The sequence below is a fragment of the Impatiens glandulifera genome, chromosome 6, assembly GCF_907164915.1.
Source record: "Impatiens glandulifera chromosome 6, dImpGla2.1, whole genome shotgun sequence".
NCBI lineage: Eukaryota > Viridiplantae > Streptophyta > Magnoliopsida > Ericales > Balsaminaceae > Impatiens > Impatiens glandulifera.
In genome coordinates this window covers 46259996-46276566 of record NC_061867.1, presented here as the reverse complement: position 1 = coordinate 46276566, position 16571 = coordinate 46259996, and the positions used below count along the sequence as shown (strand labels likewise).

Genomic DNA, 16571 nt, shown 5'->3' with positions numbered 1-16571 from the left:
TTAAAAAATCTCTTTACATTATAATAATTTGACCAAAAAAAATAAGCTTAGCCGTAAAATGTATGCATATGATATGTGATGATTTCAAAGGAAAATAAACAATACCCTGTTTGAAATATTCAAATTTCAATTATAACTTTAAATAAATTTTGTTACAATATTTTTTTTTCCAAAAATCAAAATCAATCATATTTAATAGAAGTTAATAAAAAAAAAATTCTATAGTTTTATCAAAAGTCGTTTTTTTATATCTAATTATTACTTTAATTTTCTTTTATTGTACATTAGTGTTTTTCTTGATTATAATTATAATTCAGATATGATAGTGATCAAAATAATATTGTCCAAAACTCGGATAACATAAATTGAGATTAATGTTTTTATAATACTTTCTACATCGATCTCTTGTTGAATAAGAATTATGATAATTATAATTTAGTTAATCTTTCTCATAATTAAAGTATTTTGGTATTTTATTTTATTTTTCATAAGTATAGTTTAAGGTTTTTTTTATGGTTATTTTTGTTTTATCTTTTGTAAGTAAATGGTAAAATTGAATTAAGTACAAAAATTAAAGGTCAAAATTAAAGAGATTGAAAATGTTAGGGTTAAATTTGAATAAAGATAAAATTAAAGGGATCAAGTAAATGACTATAAAATATTTAGACAAATTAAACAAAATAAAAAGTGGACTAAATTGGAAAAAGGATAACATTGCTTATGTCATATCCCATTATCTTTTTCTTAAATAAGAAAGTAAAATTAAATGAGATTGCATTTGATTAGGTAACATATTTAATAGTTAGTTAGTGGTTCACCTTTCAATTATTTATTTATTTATTTTCATATTATCCTTATTATATATGATTTTGTTTTTACTTATTTAAATTATAAAACTATATTGAGCTTACTTTTATTTTATAAAAAAAAAATCATTATTTCTGTTAAGAAAATTGATATAAGCAGTGATGCAAATTATTATGTAATATTTTTAATTCATTTCATACACTCAAAAATATTATTTACTTATGTATCAAACTATTTTTTTATTATTATTTTATATAAATAGTACAATATCAATACCACCGATCGAAAATTATGTATATCATAAATATTATTTATAGGTGGTAGCATATGTGATATCAGTATTTAAATATATAGTAGAGATACCTATATAGTTGATGGCTCACCTTCCAATTTTTATTTATTTATTTTATATTATCCTTATTATATATGATTTTTTTTTAATTTAAATTTTAAAATTATACTGAGTTATTTGTTATATTTTATAAAAAATGAAAAGTTTTGATAAAAGAATTTGTTGTAGTTAAAAATATATTTAAATTTCATTTTTTTATTTAATTTAATCACATCTTTTATATTTAATAAAAATAAAATTACTTTTATTTTGTCAATTTTAAAAAGTAATTATGAGTGTGATGTGATAATGATAAAATATTATTTTTTAAATAACTTTAATAAAAAAAATAATTAAAAAAGTATTATTTTATTATAATTAATTATTTGTTAAAAAGCAAGAGGTGACAGTGATGATATTTATATTTAATTTAAAGTTTTGATAAAATAAAATAAAAACATTTAAGTGATAATAAGGTAAAAAAAAATGTTTTTATATCCATAGATAAAGTCATTAGGACAATATTATCTAGTTCTCCATAAATAAAATAATTTTATTTTATTTTTTATAATTTTTAAAATTTAATTGTTAATAAATATTTTGCGTAAAATAATAATTTTCTTAATTTTCATGACAAAATGTCAAAACCATACTTTAGAAAATGTTCATTTTATTTATCTTAATAAATAAGTGAAAAGTGGTCAAAGACATGTTCATTTCAATTAAAGGAATACTTAAATTGATATGAGGTTGGTTAGTTTCTTAATTTAAAATAATTAAATTAACTTTTATTAAATTCAATAAAAATATAATGTTAATCAATATTTAAGATAAAGACAATTGATTAGCCTATATTGTATAAAATATTTGTAAAAATAAAAATAAAATACATGCGTTTATTTACCGCCAAATTTACAATGACCAATGTTTGCGTAGAAAATGACGTGACAACTTGATTAAAAAAATGGTTTCTAAAATGCTGACCCTTTTCTATTATTATATATTTTTTTTTTTTGTCGTTTTCTTATTTTCAAAAATCTTTTCGAGCCTATCTTAATTTTCCTAACTAATATATATAGAAGATTTTAATTTTCATTAAAATCGTAACTTCTAATAATAGAAAAATGTCGAATTTAGCGAAATAAATCTTTTGTAATCACCATTACTTAAAGTTGCGAAGTCAGTGTCAATCCTAAAAGATTTAACACATGTATTTTTTAAACAAAAATAAAGTGTTTATTTCTAAAATATATGCTAAATAAATGTCTTTTGTTCTTATTTTATTTGGAAAAAACTATAATAAAAAAAACAATTGTCTAACCGCACACAATTTACGATGTTTGAAAAAAAAAAAAAAAAAAACCATACGGAGCTTTAACGGCAGCTCGACCAATCATAAAGAGAGAGAAAGTAATGAAAGTGGAAAATCATGTCAATGGAAATTCTCTCAAGAGACCATCTTTGTCTAATGGGGTTTCTTCGTTCATCTCTAAATCTTCACTCAAATTGAAAACTACCATTGAAGGACGAATCAGCTCAATCAGTAGCAGCTTGAAGACGAGAGGTATTTGAGGCAGATTCATTATCAATTAGCAATTTATCAACAAATTTCCTGACTGGGATTGACTTCAATTGTTATGCTGAATGATACTACCGGCTGGTGGACTAGGGATGAATTCCACGATGGATAGTATGAACTTAATTCAACAAGCTCAAAGACATCATCTGGTTGTCAGGGAACTCGGAGAAGAAATCGACCTAGAAATTGGTCCAGGAGATGATGACCCAACATTTGGTAGTACTCCTTTAATAGGAGATCCACCAGTTCGTGATTCTTCTGCTAGTGAACATGATAATAGCAAACAGACCTTAATTGTTTCTCAGCTCTCCAATGAAGATCAAGAATTATCAAAGATGGCTCATCCTATTAAGAGAAAGAAGAAAGTGGTTAAAAGATGGAGAGAAGAATGGGCTGATACTTATAAATGGGCATATGTTGATGTGAAGGAAGGTACGGCTAGGATATTCTGTTCTATTTGCAGAGAATATGGTAGGAAGCACAGGAGAAATCCTTATGGGAATGAAGGTAGTAGGAATATGCAGATGAGTGCATTAGAAGAACATAATAATAGTTTGTTACATAAAGAGGCTCTTCGATTGCAAATGGCTTCCAAAGACAAGATTGTAGTTGACAAACCTATTTATGTTAAAGGTGATTTAATCTTCAAGATTGTAGTTGACATGTTTCATTTCTTGTCTGATGGTTATTTTAAACGCAGCTCTTATGTCGAAAACGGCTGGGTCAATTGTTGAAGCATTATTGAGGAGAGATCCTCATGAAGCTGAGTTTATACAATCTGTACAGGAAGTGGTTCATGCTTTGGAAAGAGTAATTGCAAAGAATTCTATGTGAGTTATCAAACTCTGTAATTAATGTGACTTTTCTCCACTTATAGAAAGATTTCTCTAAAATCTACAAGTATTGTTCTAGTTATGTCAACATGATGGAGAGATTGTTAGAACCTGAGAGAATGATTGTTTTCCGAGTCCCTTGGGTTGATGATCGCGGTGAGACACATGTGAACAGAGGTTTCCGTGTTCAATTCAACCAGTCATTAGGCCCTTGTAGGGGAGGACTTCGGTTTCATCCATCAATGAACTTGAGCATTGCAAAATTCTTGGGTTTCCAACAGGTATACTTTTTCACTTTCTTTTAGTAATTTATTAGCGAAATAATCTGTAAAACTGTTCTTGCTTGGTAGTTATCAGCTTGTTGGATGGTTATCTGTCACAGTGAAGCTTTATTCGTAAATGGCTTCTGGTAAGAAGGTTAAGAGCTAAAAGATGTAATCAGAAATACGATCCACACCATGCACATGCTAGCCTGTTGCTATTTAAGCAGGAGACAATATTGCTACCCTATCCCACTTGTTAGAGAAGATTCCTATTTTGATGCTTGAGTATAAATATTAAAAACTATCTACTTCAAGTGAATGACTTACATGGAAGGCTGACACCCACTTGTTAGATCATAATTAAATTATTTTTTGGATCATATGAGTCAAATAATAGTGTGATTTTTTCTGCTTCAATTGCTATACAAATCATTTTCTAGATCATATAATTTACATGCTTTACATAGGACCTAGTGGAGCTAAATTCGAAATGGGAAGCACACCAAATGTTTTAACTTTAAAAGGATGATGTTGTGTTGCAGACATTAAAGAGTGCATTATCTTCATATCGACTAGGAGGCGCTTCAGGTGGGAGTGATTTTGATCCAAAAGGGAAAAGTGATAATGAGGCAAGCCCTTCCCATGTTGTGTTTTTTTCTCTTTGGGGAAATTGTCTGAGTGATCTGGTTCTTTCTGCTTTGAAAATCTTGATCATTTGTTTTTTGAAACCCATATGTCCAGATCATGCGTTTCTGTCAGAGTTTTATGGATGAGCTACATCGCTACTTTGGCCCTGATAAGGTAATGGGAAACATATTTATACTTGTCCATTTATTCATTCTTATGGAATTTATAGATATGCAATGTCGGATAGTTCAGTCTTTTGTCCTGTTTGCTTTATCCTCTACTTCTATATGTTCATGAGAAACTGGTATAGACTAAACTTTCTACTTACTGCTGAAATTATAGGATCTTCCTTCTGAGGACATGGGTGTTGGTTCTCATGAAATGGGTTATATGTTTGGGCAGTATCGCCGTCTAGTCAGTCATGTGCAGGTATGAGCTGTGGCATTTTACTTTACTAAAATATCCATATATGTATATATATAAGTAAAAGTGATGTTTCTTATTCTTGTTTATGGTTCAAATGTAAGTAGGATGTCATAATGTCTCAAGCAGATATGCTGAAACTTTTCATCATTGCACATGACTGTTAAAATATCATTCCCAAGTGAAACACGCAAATAGCATACCATGTTGTGAATTGAAAAGTTTTCATTGCACTTTATAAAGGATGTGGTTTTGAATAGTTTCAATTGCATTTACTTATTTTATTGTGTATATATATATTAATTGACAAAGAGTAGTATATTTTCAGAAGCAATTCCATTGAAGCTCATTGCAATGCATTTCATGTGTCACACAAGCAGGGAAGTTCTCCTGGGCCAAGGATAATTTGGTCAGGTGCAAGCCTTCGGACTGAAGCTACTGGCTATGGGCTTGTAAGCAATGAAAATTTATCTTTGACCACATCTACTCCTGTATTTAGACAATTAACGCAGAACTTATGATTGATTATTCAGTGGGTTGATGATCTTGGTACTTTCTGTGTTTGTTTTATTGCTTCCTAATTTTGCCTACATCAAACATGCAGGTTTTCTTTGCACAGCTTATTCTTGTTGATATGAATAAGGAACTCAAAGGACTAAGGTCAGTCAATCAATCTTTAGAACTTTTGTTAGCAGTATGGACTGCAACAGTTAACAATTGTTGTCACTCTAATTACTGGAACCTTAAGCATCTTTTATTCATATTCTATACTGTACAAAAATAATATTTACATATTCATTTCATACTACATAATGCAGAATTCTGATATTTCTACCCAGAGATCTACCTTCGTTTTCAATGAGTGATAGTATTTCTGATAACTACATTTGAGAATCCCATGAACATATATGTTACGGCTTCTATTCTTTGTACTGTAGAGCCATCCCCTTTCTCTTATATTGAGAGATACAGATTAGGGAGGCCACATAATGATAAACATACACGTCTAGGAAGTGATCTATATTTAGGGCTACTTCATTTGAATAAACTTGAGGAAGTTATCTGAGTATAATTTCTTATGCTTGAAAATGATTTTCTTTAATATGCACACTTTTGTAACTTGGGCAGATGTGCTGTTAGTGGTTCTGGAAAAATTGCTTTGCATGTCTTAGAAAAGCTTCTTGCCTTTGGTGCTATCCCCATTACAGTATCAGGTATGTTAAATTACTCAATGACATCCCAACATGATTCTGATTGTCAAGGGCTTCATTATAGATATTATAGATGAATTGCATGTTCCTTGCCTTCCCATATCTCTGGGACCACCTTTTATTTAGGCATGTTCTTTCTTAGAATGAGCACCCTTATCTTTTTTTGGAAGGCATGTATGGGATAAAACAATGTTGGAATCCAGATACAGATGGATGTGGCATCTTGTTTTGATAGGCTATGTTTGAACTTTGTGTAGTATCTTTTTTTTTTCTTTCAACTGCTACACATCACCATTATCTGTAGTTCTTTGTGAAATTCTTTCTGAGTGGTTATTATTTCATGCTCAAGAAGAATAGGGAATTCAAATTGTAAATTTCTCATGATTTATATGGTGCTACAGGGACATTTTGTGGATAAGCTGCACAGATTCTTCACTAGTTTTTCTCATTTCTGTTTATCAGTTTTTCTTCATTTAGTAACAAATATTTAAGGTGGCTTTTGGTCATGCATCAGTTATATCACTTTGAATTTCTGGCCGTTTCTTCTCTAGACTAGGCTTGTTTCTAATGCGGTGGTGGGCATGTTTGCAGTCTGGATCACTTTGGCAGCAGATGATTCACATAATTAGGACAAAAACAGATACGATATAGTTAGTCATAACAAGACGTGCATTTACTTATCTGTTTTTGTAATTTGCGGGCATCTCTTAAAATTAGCAGCAGATTATAGCACGGTACAGTTTGTAGAAGCAGTTTATCTAGTAAACATACGCCTTTGCTAATTCACAGATTCGAAAGGGTACCTTGTGGATGAGGATGGTTTTGATTTCACCAAAGTGACATTATTAAGAGATATTAAAGCTCAACAAAGAAGTTTGAGGTTTGTTAATTTCATTCTACTTAATTCCATTACTACATATGGACTTTAGTGGCTCTTATTAGGTTCTCACCTTGAATATTATCTGCAGAGATTATTCAAAGACTTATGCTCGTTCTAAATATTATGATGAAGCAAAACCTTGGAATGAAAGGTGTGATGTTGCATTTCCTTGTGCTTCACAAAATGAAATTGATCAGTCTGATGCCATTAGTCTGGTTAATTCCGGGTGTCGTTTACTGGTAGAAGGTATTGGTTTCTATGATTTATTTTCTAAAATCTCGTACATTCTCTTGAAGTCCTTTGAACTATCTTGATATAATTTTTCCAGGTTCAAACATGCCCTGTACTCCTGAAGGAGTTGATGTTCTGAGAAAAGCTAATATTCTTACTGCCCCTGCTATTGCGGCTGGCTGTGGAGGGGTAGGAAATATCCTTGTTCTATTCTCATTAAGCATGTTTGAAGTCTTCTAAACAAAAGGCATGAGATTGGGTTGTGTTTAGTTTGCTTCCTTCATCTAAATACACCACTACCACAAACATGACCATAACTTTTACTCATTGCATCTCGAGCATTGATATTTCCTTAGTCTAAACATATGTTCCGGGGGAATACCCATCATATATGTATCTGATGTATGATTTCTATGTATTGTCTTTTACTGGAATTTTGGAAATTGAAAGTTGTTTGGAATGCATCCTTCCTTTGAAAACTGTAGAATTTTGTAGGGAAGAGGATTTTCTTCATACATTTGGATTGTAAAACTATTACAAGGGAAGTACAATTTATAGGCAATACTAGAAGAAACAAAATAAATGATTAGGCAAGTTCCTAGATTAACATAAATGAGCTTTTGTTGGGATGACAAAACAATTCCATCCAATCTTGAAAAAATATGGTGGATTTGGGAAAGTCCAGGTTTGATATTTCCACAATACTTATTTAACCACTTGTGGACAATCTGAAGTTAATTAACATTCTGAATCTTGAAATGGTACACTGCCGCTTGTATAAAACTTTGAAGAGAATAACACAGAGAATCAACAACAATGTGATTATTCAACTGAGTAAGAAAGAATAAGCAAACATCATTAGCTATTCCCTTTCACTTTGCAGAGCAAGGCAGTTGTACAAAGAAATATCTTGATCATTCTCCACCTTTAGTCCTCGTGATAATATATTGCATGGGAATTCTGATCCTATTTGTGCATTTGTTGTTGTATCTATTTACTTAATGTAGGATCATGGTTATACCTTTCAGTGGATATGATGTGATTATGTGACTTCCTTTCTTTGTGTTTCTTCATTTTTTTCATAAAGTAATCCAAATCTATGAGGGCCCTAACTTACTTACTGGATTTTTGTCAAGGAAACCTACAAAGAGGGGCAAGTTCTCCAACTTTTTGTTACATTCACTACATTCAAGCTTGATACATTTTTTAAGGGTGCCAAAAACATTTTGCATACGATTATGCCTATCTATGGTCTTTATTTGTTGGGTTATAATTTGAGAAGATAATTGGTTGTTTCAATTCAAAATTCTTCTCTGTTATCATCAACCATAACACCAAAGGTTTTTGTTGTATAAACAGATCAATATACTTTTTTTTTAAAATCTTGTCCAAAATTAAGGGTATCTGATGTTTACATTTGTTAATCACTTTAGCCAAATCTATGTAATAGGATAGGATGGTATGAGTTATTCGTTTTCTTGACATACTCACTTCTTGTGGTCCCCTCATGGTTTTATTGAGTTACATATTAATTTTAGTATCTTGATGACAGGTTGCTGCTGGAGAACTTGAACTAATTAATTGGTCCCCTGAGGAATTTGAATCTAAATTACAGGTGAAGTGTTGCATGAGTATCCCTTCACTAATTTATCTGGCTGTTTACCACTACTGAAACAAAACCTTTCTTGTATCGATTTTTTGTTGGATATTTCTTCCAATGAATGCACTGGTGTTTTTATTGTTTTTCTGTGTAGTTGTACTATGTTATATTCCACGTCGCATAACTGGCTATTGTTTGGGTCTTACATGCCAATAATTCATTATTTTCTTTTGTACTGTCCTTGGAAAGAATGACATAGCATGTGACATTGTGAATACGCACTTGGAGATTAAACTGGATGAGTTTATGTGAAGTCAAAAGAATATGCTGATAAAAATGTTAGCGGATTATTGATCACTTTTATTATATTCTCTAAAATATTATTCTATTCTCTAGAATAAAGGACTCGATAATAATATCCACATCCAGGGGTAAGTACTTCAAGAAAAAGTAGTAACTAGGAATGCGAAATCCCTTTAGAGGTTAATCTTGCATGGTAGTCAATCAGTGAACAAAATTGAAATGGAGGGTTTTTTCCTCACTGATTTAAGGGCCATTCCCTAGTTTTATTTTTTTAAACCAGGGTTTATTCCCTGGAGGAAGCTAGCATGCATGATCCCCACAACCATGACCATCCCCTAGTTTTCTTCAATGGCCACGGTGTCACATTGTATGTGGCTCACATTAGGTACTGCCCCCAACTATCCCATTTCACATAATTGTCTGTTAGGATAATGATAAAATTCAAGTGTCCAGCTTTTATTACCAGGTGTAGCCCATTGGTGTTTCCATGTCTTTGTATAGTTTTTTTTTTCTCTTACAGGGTTGATTACTGTATAGAGTAAGTTCAGCCTTATACTGCTGGCACTTCTGTGCATGAAACCTCAAGGCACTAGGTGGACTTTAAGACTTTAGCATATCCCAACTTAATTCCAATTTCCAACTATAGGTAGCCTATCATGTGTATTTATCAGCAACTTTTTTATGACTTTTTCTTCTGTAAGACATCAAATGCAGTTAATGTCCAATGGCACAACACTTAGATATGGTCTGATTCTCCATGTGTGGAGAATTTTTTTCTGAGAATTATTCAATGTATATTAACTTAGGTTGAAGCTTTTTCCCCCAAAAAAGAACTTAAGTTGAAGCTATATCTTTTGGATCAAATCATGTGTGTTGATCATTGTTAGGGGCCAATTGCTTAAGTAATCGATACAAGTGGTAAGAGTCTTGAACTATGAGGCTAAGGTCTAAGATTTGATTCTCACTAAAAGCAGCTTGATTGAAGTTGGTGATCATGACACTGGCATGTTGTGCTAGCCTCTTCCTTGAGAAAAAATCACGGTCTCAAAAACAAATGGGCCAATTGCTTAAGATGTAGGGATTAGATGCCACATTATAGAATGAATTTTGATGTGGGGTTACATATTCTTTGTATCTTGTGTTTCAACCGCTAGCTTCTGAAGTTTGTTTCTCTTAAGAGTTGTTGCAGTTGGTAGCTAGGAGACTTCACTATGTCATGAGGGTTGAACCTAGTCTAAAATGGCCACATGTCTTGGTTCTCATACTTGCACATTTATTTTTTCATGTTTTTCTCTATGATCATATATTTTTTCCCTTTGCACACCATTTGGAAACACTTGTTACTTCTTTATATTTGGATCCAGTCTTCCAGATATAAAAACGTTTGGAAACTAAATTTAGTTAAAGACAAATCCAGATACAAAACAGGTTTAAGAAAGTGTTTTCAGATGAGGCCGCCTATGTGTGCATGAGATATTGTCACCATATGGTAATGTAGTTCAAGCCCGCATATAGGTGTTGCTCATGAATGATGGGTATGTGTTGTTTACGCAGGAAGCAATGAAACAGACCTACCAAAGAGCAATAAAGGCTGCAACTGACTTCGGTTATCAGAAAGAAAGTCCCGAGTAAGTTCTTGTTCCGTACACGGTTCTTACTATCATGATTTAAATCTTGCTTCTACCTGGTGTAAATGCTTTCTTTTCCATACCTGTCTATTATCGCAATTGAAATCTTGCCTTTTATTTTCTCATGATCTTAGTTGGCATTCATTTTCTTTTATTTGTTTGTAAACTCGCGTTTTAAAATGTGTAAGCTGTGATTATCTGATACTTGCATTTATAACCAAAATTTCCAATACCTTAAAGGGTGGAACTAATTATATTTTATTTTGTCATGAGAGTCTTGAACTAAGAGACTGAAGTCTCAGATTGTAATTAAAATCTTGCCTTTTATTTTCTCATGATTTTTTATGCCATTCATTTTCTTTTATTTGCTTGTAAACTCGCGTTTTAAAATGTGTAAGATATGATTATCTGGTACTTACATTTATAACCAAAATTTCTAATACCTTAAAAGGGTGGAACTAATTACATTGTATTTTGTCATGAGAGTCTTAAACTTATTCCAGATTCGATTCTCACTAAAAAGAAATACCTTCAAGTGAGGATCACGGTGATGGGATACCATGCTAGCCTCTTGAGGGTAAAAAATCCTGGTCTTAAAAAAATTAGATTGTATTTTATAAATGTCTACCTGCCATGTTGATAGAGGTTCAACTATGTAGAGTGTTGTATTAGTTAGTGGAAGAAATAAGAACAATAAAACAACGAAGCATATTTGCCAAAAGTGACAATATTTTTTGAAAGGATAACACTTCTTTAGTACAAGAGGTCACAAAATTATGCTGAAAACCTAATAAAAAAGGTTAACTGTTATGACCTGACTGGTCATAAGTTACAAACACCATCAAAGAACTTTGAAAAACATTGAAGTGCCAAGGAAGACCTCAAAAAGAAAAACAAGAAATAAGGAAAGGAATGAATGTGAATGCTCAAGGTCGACAAAAATCTTAATACCCTTCTCAAATTTTAGTATTCAAAAACCTTTTATTAGGGCATCCTGGTCTGATCTAATGTTCCTTTTCCTATTGTAGTAGTTCACCCTACTGTGAATATTATATGCCTCCCTTTCAGCCCTAGACTCTTTACTTCTTTCAACCTTTTCGCCAACCTTGTCTAGGTTTCCACTTGCTCATTATCGTACTTAGCATCATCGGATAGGTCAAACAACATAAACAGACTTCTGTTAGTGGCTAACCAACCTTCCCTGTGCACGCGAAAGTGACAAAATAATTGAGATAAGATATTCAAAATAATTTGCTTTTGCTAGGTCATTGATCTCATAATCTATCTCCTTTAGCTCCATATTATTTTGTTATTGAAAGATTATTTGATGTTTCTTTTTGCAAAAAGATTAATGTCAGTAATTAATTTTTTAATCAGAAAAACGGGATAACGCAATATTCACGTTACAAGAATGTATTAAAGAAACTCACTGCATACATCAAAAAGCTTTGAATTGTAATTTGCTTATAGAATTTGTTCAATTAACTAAATTGACCATCTCGTCTAAATTTGGGTTGATTTCTTCAAATTGAACTGACACCACTCACCAGTCACCCACAGCCATTGTTCTCCTCTCTTCCAAGCCTTCGGTGAAGCTCCCGTCTATGACCGAAATATTCTTTATTCAACTTCGTATTTGATCAACAACACAAACAACATTTAATTAGAAAGTTGAGATAATTTAAAGTTCTTAGGTGAGTTGAGTTTTCCTTAATAGCTCAAATGTCATTTGATCTTTATTTCCTTGTTTCTTTTAAATATGGAGCCATTATTATTTTTCCTTTGAGACTAGAGTTTATTTCCCGAAGGAAGTTAGCACAACCCCGCCATCATGGCCTCCTTAAATTAAGGTGTTCTTAGACGATATTAAGTCATTATTTAGGCTTCAAAGAGAAGTGATTTCCTAAGTTGACTTGGCTATTCAAATAAATCAAGACACATTAAGACTGCATTTGGAAATGCCATTTCTATCATATTTATCATCCATGTGTAGATTCATATGGGATCACATTTTGGTTGGTAACGAAATGTATCTGAATTTTGTCTAGCCTAGATTAAAAAAATTCATTGATGGTGTCTACTAGATTCAGAAACAAAAGTGCAGCTATATTATATGTTGATTAATGGAAAATTTCCCGATTCTTCTTATTATTATTATCCTTGAAACAGGGCGTTGGTGCATGGAGCAGCCATATCCGCCTTTATGGCTATTGCTGGAAGCATGTCAGAACAAGGATGTGTATAACATTCATATTTGTATTTGCAAACTGTATGATGCATTTGGAGGTGGAAAGAGAAAAAAAAAGACGATATATCATCACAGTGTGACGACGATTGTATAAATTGAAAAAAAAAGGAAAAAAAAAGCTATTCAGTCTCCTGGATTGTTGGCAGGAATTCTTTGTTAAACTTAACAACAAGGAATTGTGAAATGGGTTGACTTGTACTATTTCTAGGATATGTTTGTCTTTTGGTCTATCTTTTTATGTTTTAGGAGAAGAAGAAATGTTGATATATATATATTTATTATGTATCAGTATGTATGTATGTTATTGATAAAGAGATATTGATGGACTGATGTTGGAAATATAAATAGAAAAATGTAAGATTTTATCATTTTTTGTTTGTTTGTTTTGAAATCAGAGTTTATTCTCTGGCATCACCTAAAGTTATAACTTTCTATTTATTTGGCCCTAAGCTAGGGCTTCAAATGAGTCAAGTCGAGTTAAAGTTAGTTTCACTCGATTAAGTATTTATTAACTCGAGCTCGAACGAGTTTATAAATTTGAGTTCGAGCTAGATTTAACTATTTGAGTTTAAAAATTGAAGTTTATAAATTTGAGTGGAAGAAAATAGTTTTGGGTAGATAGAATTAAAAGTTTTTTTCAAACATTCACATCAATCGAGAAGGAGATGTGTACTAGACTATCTTGAGTTTATTAAAATACAACTTTATTGTATTTTTTATTTTCACTTTTTTTTTTTTTTTTTTTTTTTTTTTTTCCAAAAGATAGTTTTTTTTTAAAAAGTAAATAAATTTTATGTCCTAGGTTTCCTACATATTTGCAGTGTCCATGATTGGGAATATGAAATCATTGGTGCTTGTCTGCTAGATCAAGTGATATTTATTAATTTTGAATATACTGTGAAGTGAATAATTCCTACAAATTAGGAGGACAAAGGAATTGTTTGTTGATATTTTTATTATCTATCTATAGTTCGTATTATCTATCTATAGTTCGTATGGATCATCGGTCAAGAAAGTTTTCTTGACAGGAATGATATATTATCTCCTTATTGGATTAAAAATCTAAAATTTTTCTCTACTATTAGATTTTTAATTAAATAAGAAAATGACACATTATTTCGGTCAACTTTCTTCACATATAACTATCACTCCCTATCATTTTCTTATATTTTATTTGTGTATTTTTGAAAAAAATTAAAATTCTTCACTTTCAACTTTTCTATAAATAAAATAAAATTTTGACACCACAATATTGTATTTTGAGTTTGTGGTAGTTGGTTGAATTATTCTATTGATCTTTGATTCAAATTAGTTAGGCTATTGTTATTTTATTCTTAAAATTAGGGTTTATTTTTTTTGGAGCAAATTAGATTGATTGGGTTTTGGTTCAAATTTTTTTACTTTGTAAAATTAGAGTTTACTTTTTTTAAGAATAAGAAATACTGTATACCCCTTTCATTCAGAGTGTTTTTAATGAAAATTTGAACTTGAGTAGTGTTTGATCCTTTAGAAAATTAGAATTAAAATTAAAATTTCAAATTTATGTATGATTTTTAATCTTTAATCCCACCTTACATACCTAAACTTATTTTATTTTGTATGTTGGGCATGTTTTATATCATGTTATTAGTTGGGGTCTACAAATTTTTTAAAGTTTTTCAAGTATTGGATTAATTTTGTGATTTGTTGTATATAATAATATTAATGAAGAATTAACATAGTTAAATCTTGATGTAAGTTCTCTATAATTCAAAATAATAATAATATTATTAATGAAGAATTAAAAACACATGTAACAAAATACAAGAGATTAACCAAATTTCTAAAGATTTTTTTTTTCTTATTGAATTGTACCAATTCTTATGTAATTGTAATTTATATTCCAATTCAATAATTCTATGAATCCAAAGATGGGTGGGATATCTCTAATCAGAGTGTCACAAAATGCAATATATTATTGATGGATTAACACTTAATCCAAATAAATCAACAAAAACACCATTAACAAACCGTGTTAGTTTTACAAACCCTAATAAGAACTCAACCCATTTAAACCCGACTCCATCTCATCCTCATTTTCTATGGCAAATGTGTGTCTTAATACGGTTATTTGAGAAGTCATTTTCTGCACCAAAAGAAAACTCTCGTTTAGAATGCTTACTCTTGTTTATCTCGAGCTTCTGCAGCATCCTCTGTTTCATTTGTCTTGAGCTGCCTCATGCTAGCTTTAGCTTGTGCAAGAAATGCATCACTTGGCTGATGCTTTTCTGAAGGTTCCTTCATTGCCATATAAATGTAGAATGCAATTATAATGTTGACTGATATAACCGCCCCGAACCCACTTAACAATGTCAACGAGTAAGAAGACATATCGGTTATACCTGTGTTTTGGATCAACATTGATGATCAGTAACAACAATAATGGTTTTTTGATGAAGGGTTACTGAATTTAATCCAAACAATCATCAATCAAAACTGTTACTACAACAGATGCAGATTTTTATTGTTTCATTAAATCTCACAAATGTAGTTTTTTCAACTCATGATCAACATGAAAAGAAATTGGTAAAAAACCCCATCAAACTATAGACATCATAGAAATCTAAAGAAAGATTAGGGTTACTGAATTGAATCCAAACAATCATCAATCAAACAGTTACTACAACAGATGCAGGTTTTGTGGTTTCATTAATCTAACAAATGTAGATTTTTCAGCTCATGATCAACATGAAAAGAAATTGGTAAAAAAACCCATCAAATTATAAACATCATAGAAATCTAAAGAAAGATTAGGGTTACTGAATTTAATCCAAACAATCATCAATCAAACAGTTACTACAAAAGATGCAAGTTTTGTGGTTTCACTAATCTAACAAATGTAGATTTTTCAGCTCATGATCAACATGAAAAGAAATTGGTAAAAAAACCCATCAAATTATAAACATCATAGAAATCTAAAGTAAGATTAGGGTTACTGAATTGAATCCAAACAATCATCAATCAAAACTGTTACTACAACAGATGCATTTTTTTTGGTTTCACTAATCTAACAAATGCAGATTTTTCAGCTCATGATCAACATGAAATTGGTAAGAAAAAAGACATAAAATTATAAACATCATAGAAATCTAAAGAAAGATTAGACTTACCAGGAACCAAATTATACTTGAAAGAATATAAGATAGCAATTGGAACCATCCACATTAGCATAGAAGCAATAACAAATTTCTCCATAACACCAGACATAGTTCACAACAAAGGAAATAAATACCTGTAATAAAGACAACCCATTGCTTAAATTATTAAGTAAAAGCTCAAGAGTCTGTCAAATGTTTAGTAAAACAACTGAATCAGAAAATTTAATATATTTATACCAGAAATTGAATGGAGAGAAATTAGAAGTCGTGATTTTTGACCTTGATAGAGGTAGAGAGATCAATTCGATGATGGTTTGAATCGTTGAAACGCTCGATCGCCTAGGTTTTGAGAGGAGAAACGCGTGATGAGTGAAGATCTGAGAGACGATTTGAGATTTCCAACAGTGAACAAGGAGCCAGACAAGGGTTGAGGCTTTCGGAAATCAAGCTTGGAATTTTATCATTCTCTT

At 31.1% G+C, this 16571-nt stretch overlaps 2 protein-coding genes across 4 annotated transcripts; one reads left to right on the top strand and one right to left on the bottom strand.

Moving 5' to 3' along the window:
* Positions 1–2536: 2536 nt before the first annotated feature.
* On the top strand, positions 2537–13379 carry LOC124942327 (NADP-specific glutamate dehydrogenase). 2 transcript variants are annotated; one of them, XM_047482806.1, is made up of 16 exons: positions 2537–2702; positions 2808–3350; positions 3418–3547; positions 3630–3831; positions 4356–4442; positions 4555–4614; positions 4783–4869; positions 5244–5315; positions 5468–5523; positions 5992–6077; positions 6864–6954; positions 7043–7200; positions 7283–7374; positions 8738–8800; positions 10643–10716; positions 12886–13379. In XM_047482806.1, the coding sequence occupies exons 1-16, from the start codon at positions 2552–2554 to the stop codon at positions 12959–12961; spliced, it is 2028 nt and encodes a 675-aa protein (XP_047338762.1). In that variant the 5' UTR covers positions 2537–2551; the 3' UTR covers positions 12962–13379. The 2 variants fall into 2 exon arrangements, with proteins under 2 accessions (XP_047338762.1, XP_047338763.1); XM_047482807.1 differs by lacking the exon at positions 2537–2702 and having other exon boundaries at positions 2718–3350.
* Positions 13380–14884: 1505 nt separating this feature from the next.
* Positions 14885–16567, bottom strand: LOC124942330. Of its 2 annotated transcripts, none has more exons than XM_047482813.1 (3): positions 16339–16567; positions 16114–16235; positions 14885–15345 (listed from the first exon to the last, which is right to left on the bottom strand). In XM_047482813.1, the coding sequence occupies exons 2-3, from the start codon at positions 16208–16210 to the stop codon at positions 15122–15124; spliced, it is 321 nt and encodes a 106-aa protein (XP_047338769.1). In that variant the 5' UTR covers positions 16211–16235; positions 16339–16567; the 3' UTR covers positions 14885–15121. The 2 variants fall into 2 exon arrangements, with proteins under 2 accessions (XP_047338769.1, XP_047338768.1); XM_047482812.1 differs by having other exon boundaries at positions 16381–16567.
* Positions 16568–16571: the final 4 nt, after the last annotated feature.

Excerpts from the sequence above, each read along its gene's own strand:
- LOC124942327 (XM_047482806.1), top strand. The coding sequence starts at position 2,552 with ATGAAAGTGGAAAATCATGTCAATGGAAATTCTCTCAAGAGACCATCT. Across the intron at positions 4,615-4,782 it reads GCTACTTTGGCCCTGATAAG|GATCTTCCTTCTGAGGACAT; the intron begins GTAATGGGAAAC and ends CTGAAATTATAG. Across the intron at positions 4,870-5,243 it reads GTCTAGTCAGTCATGTGCAG|GGAAGTTCTCCTGGGCCAAG; the intron begins GTATGAGCTGTG and ends TCACACAAGCAG.
- LOC124942330 (XM_047482813.1), bottom strand. The coding sequence starts at position 16,210 with ATGTCTGGTGTTATGGAGAAATTTGTTATTGCTTCTATGCTAATGTGG. Across the intron at positions 15,346-16,113 it reads CAAGTATAATTTGGTTCCTG|GTATAACCGATATGTCTTCT; the intron begins GTAAGTCTAATC and ends TCCAAAACACAG.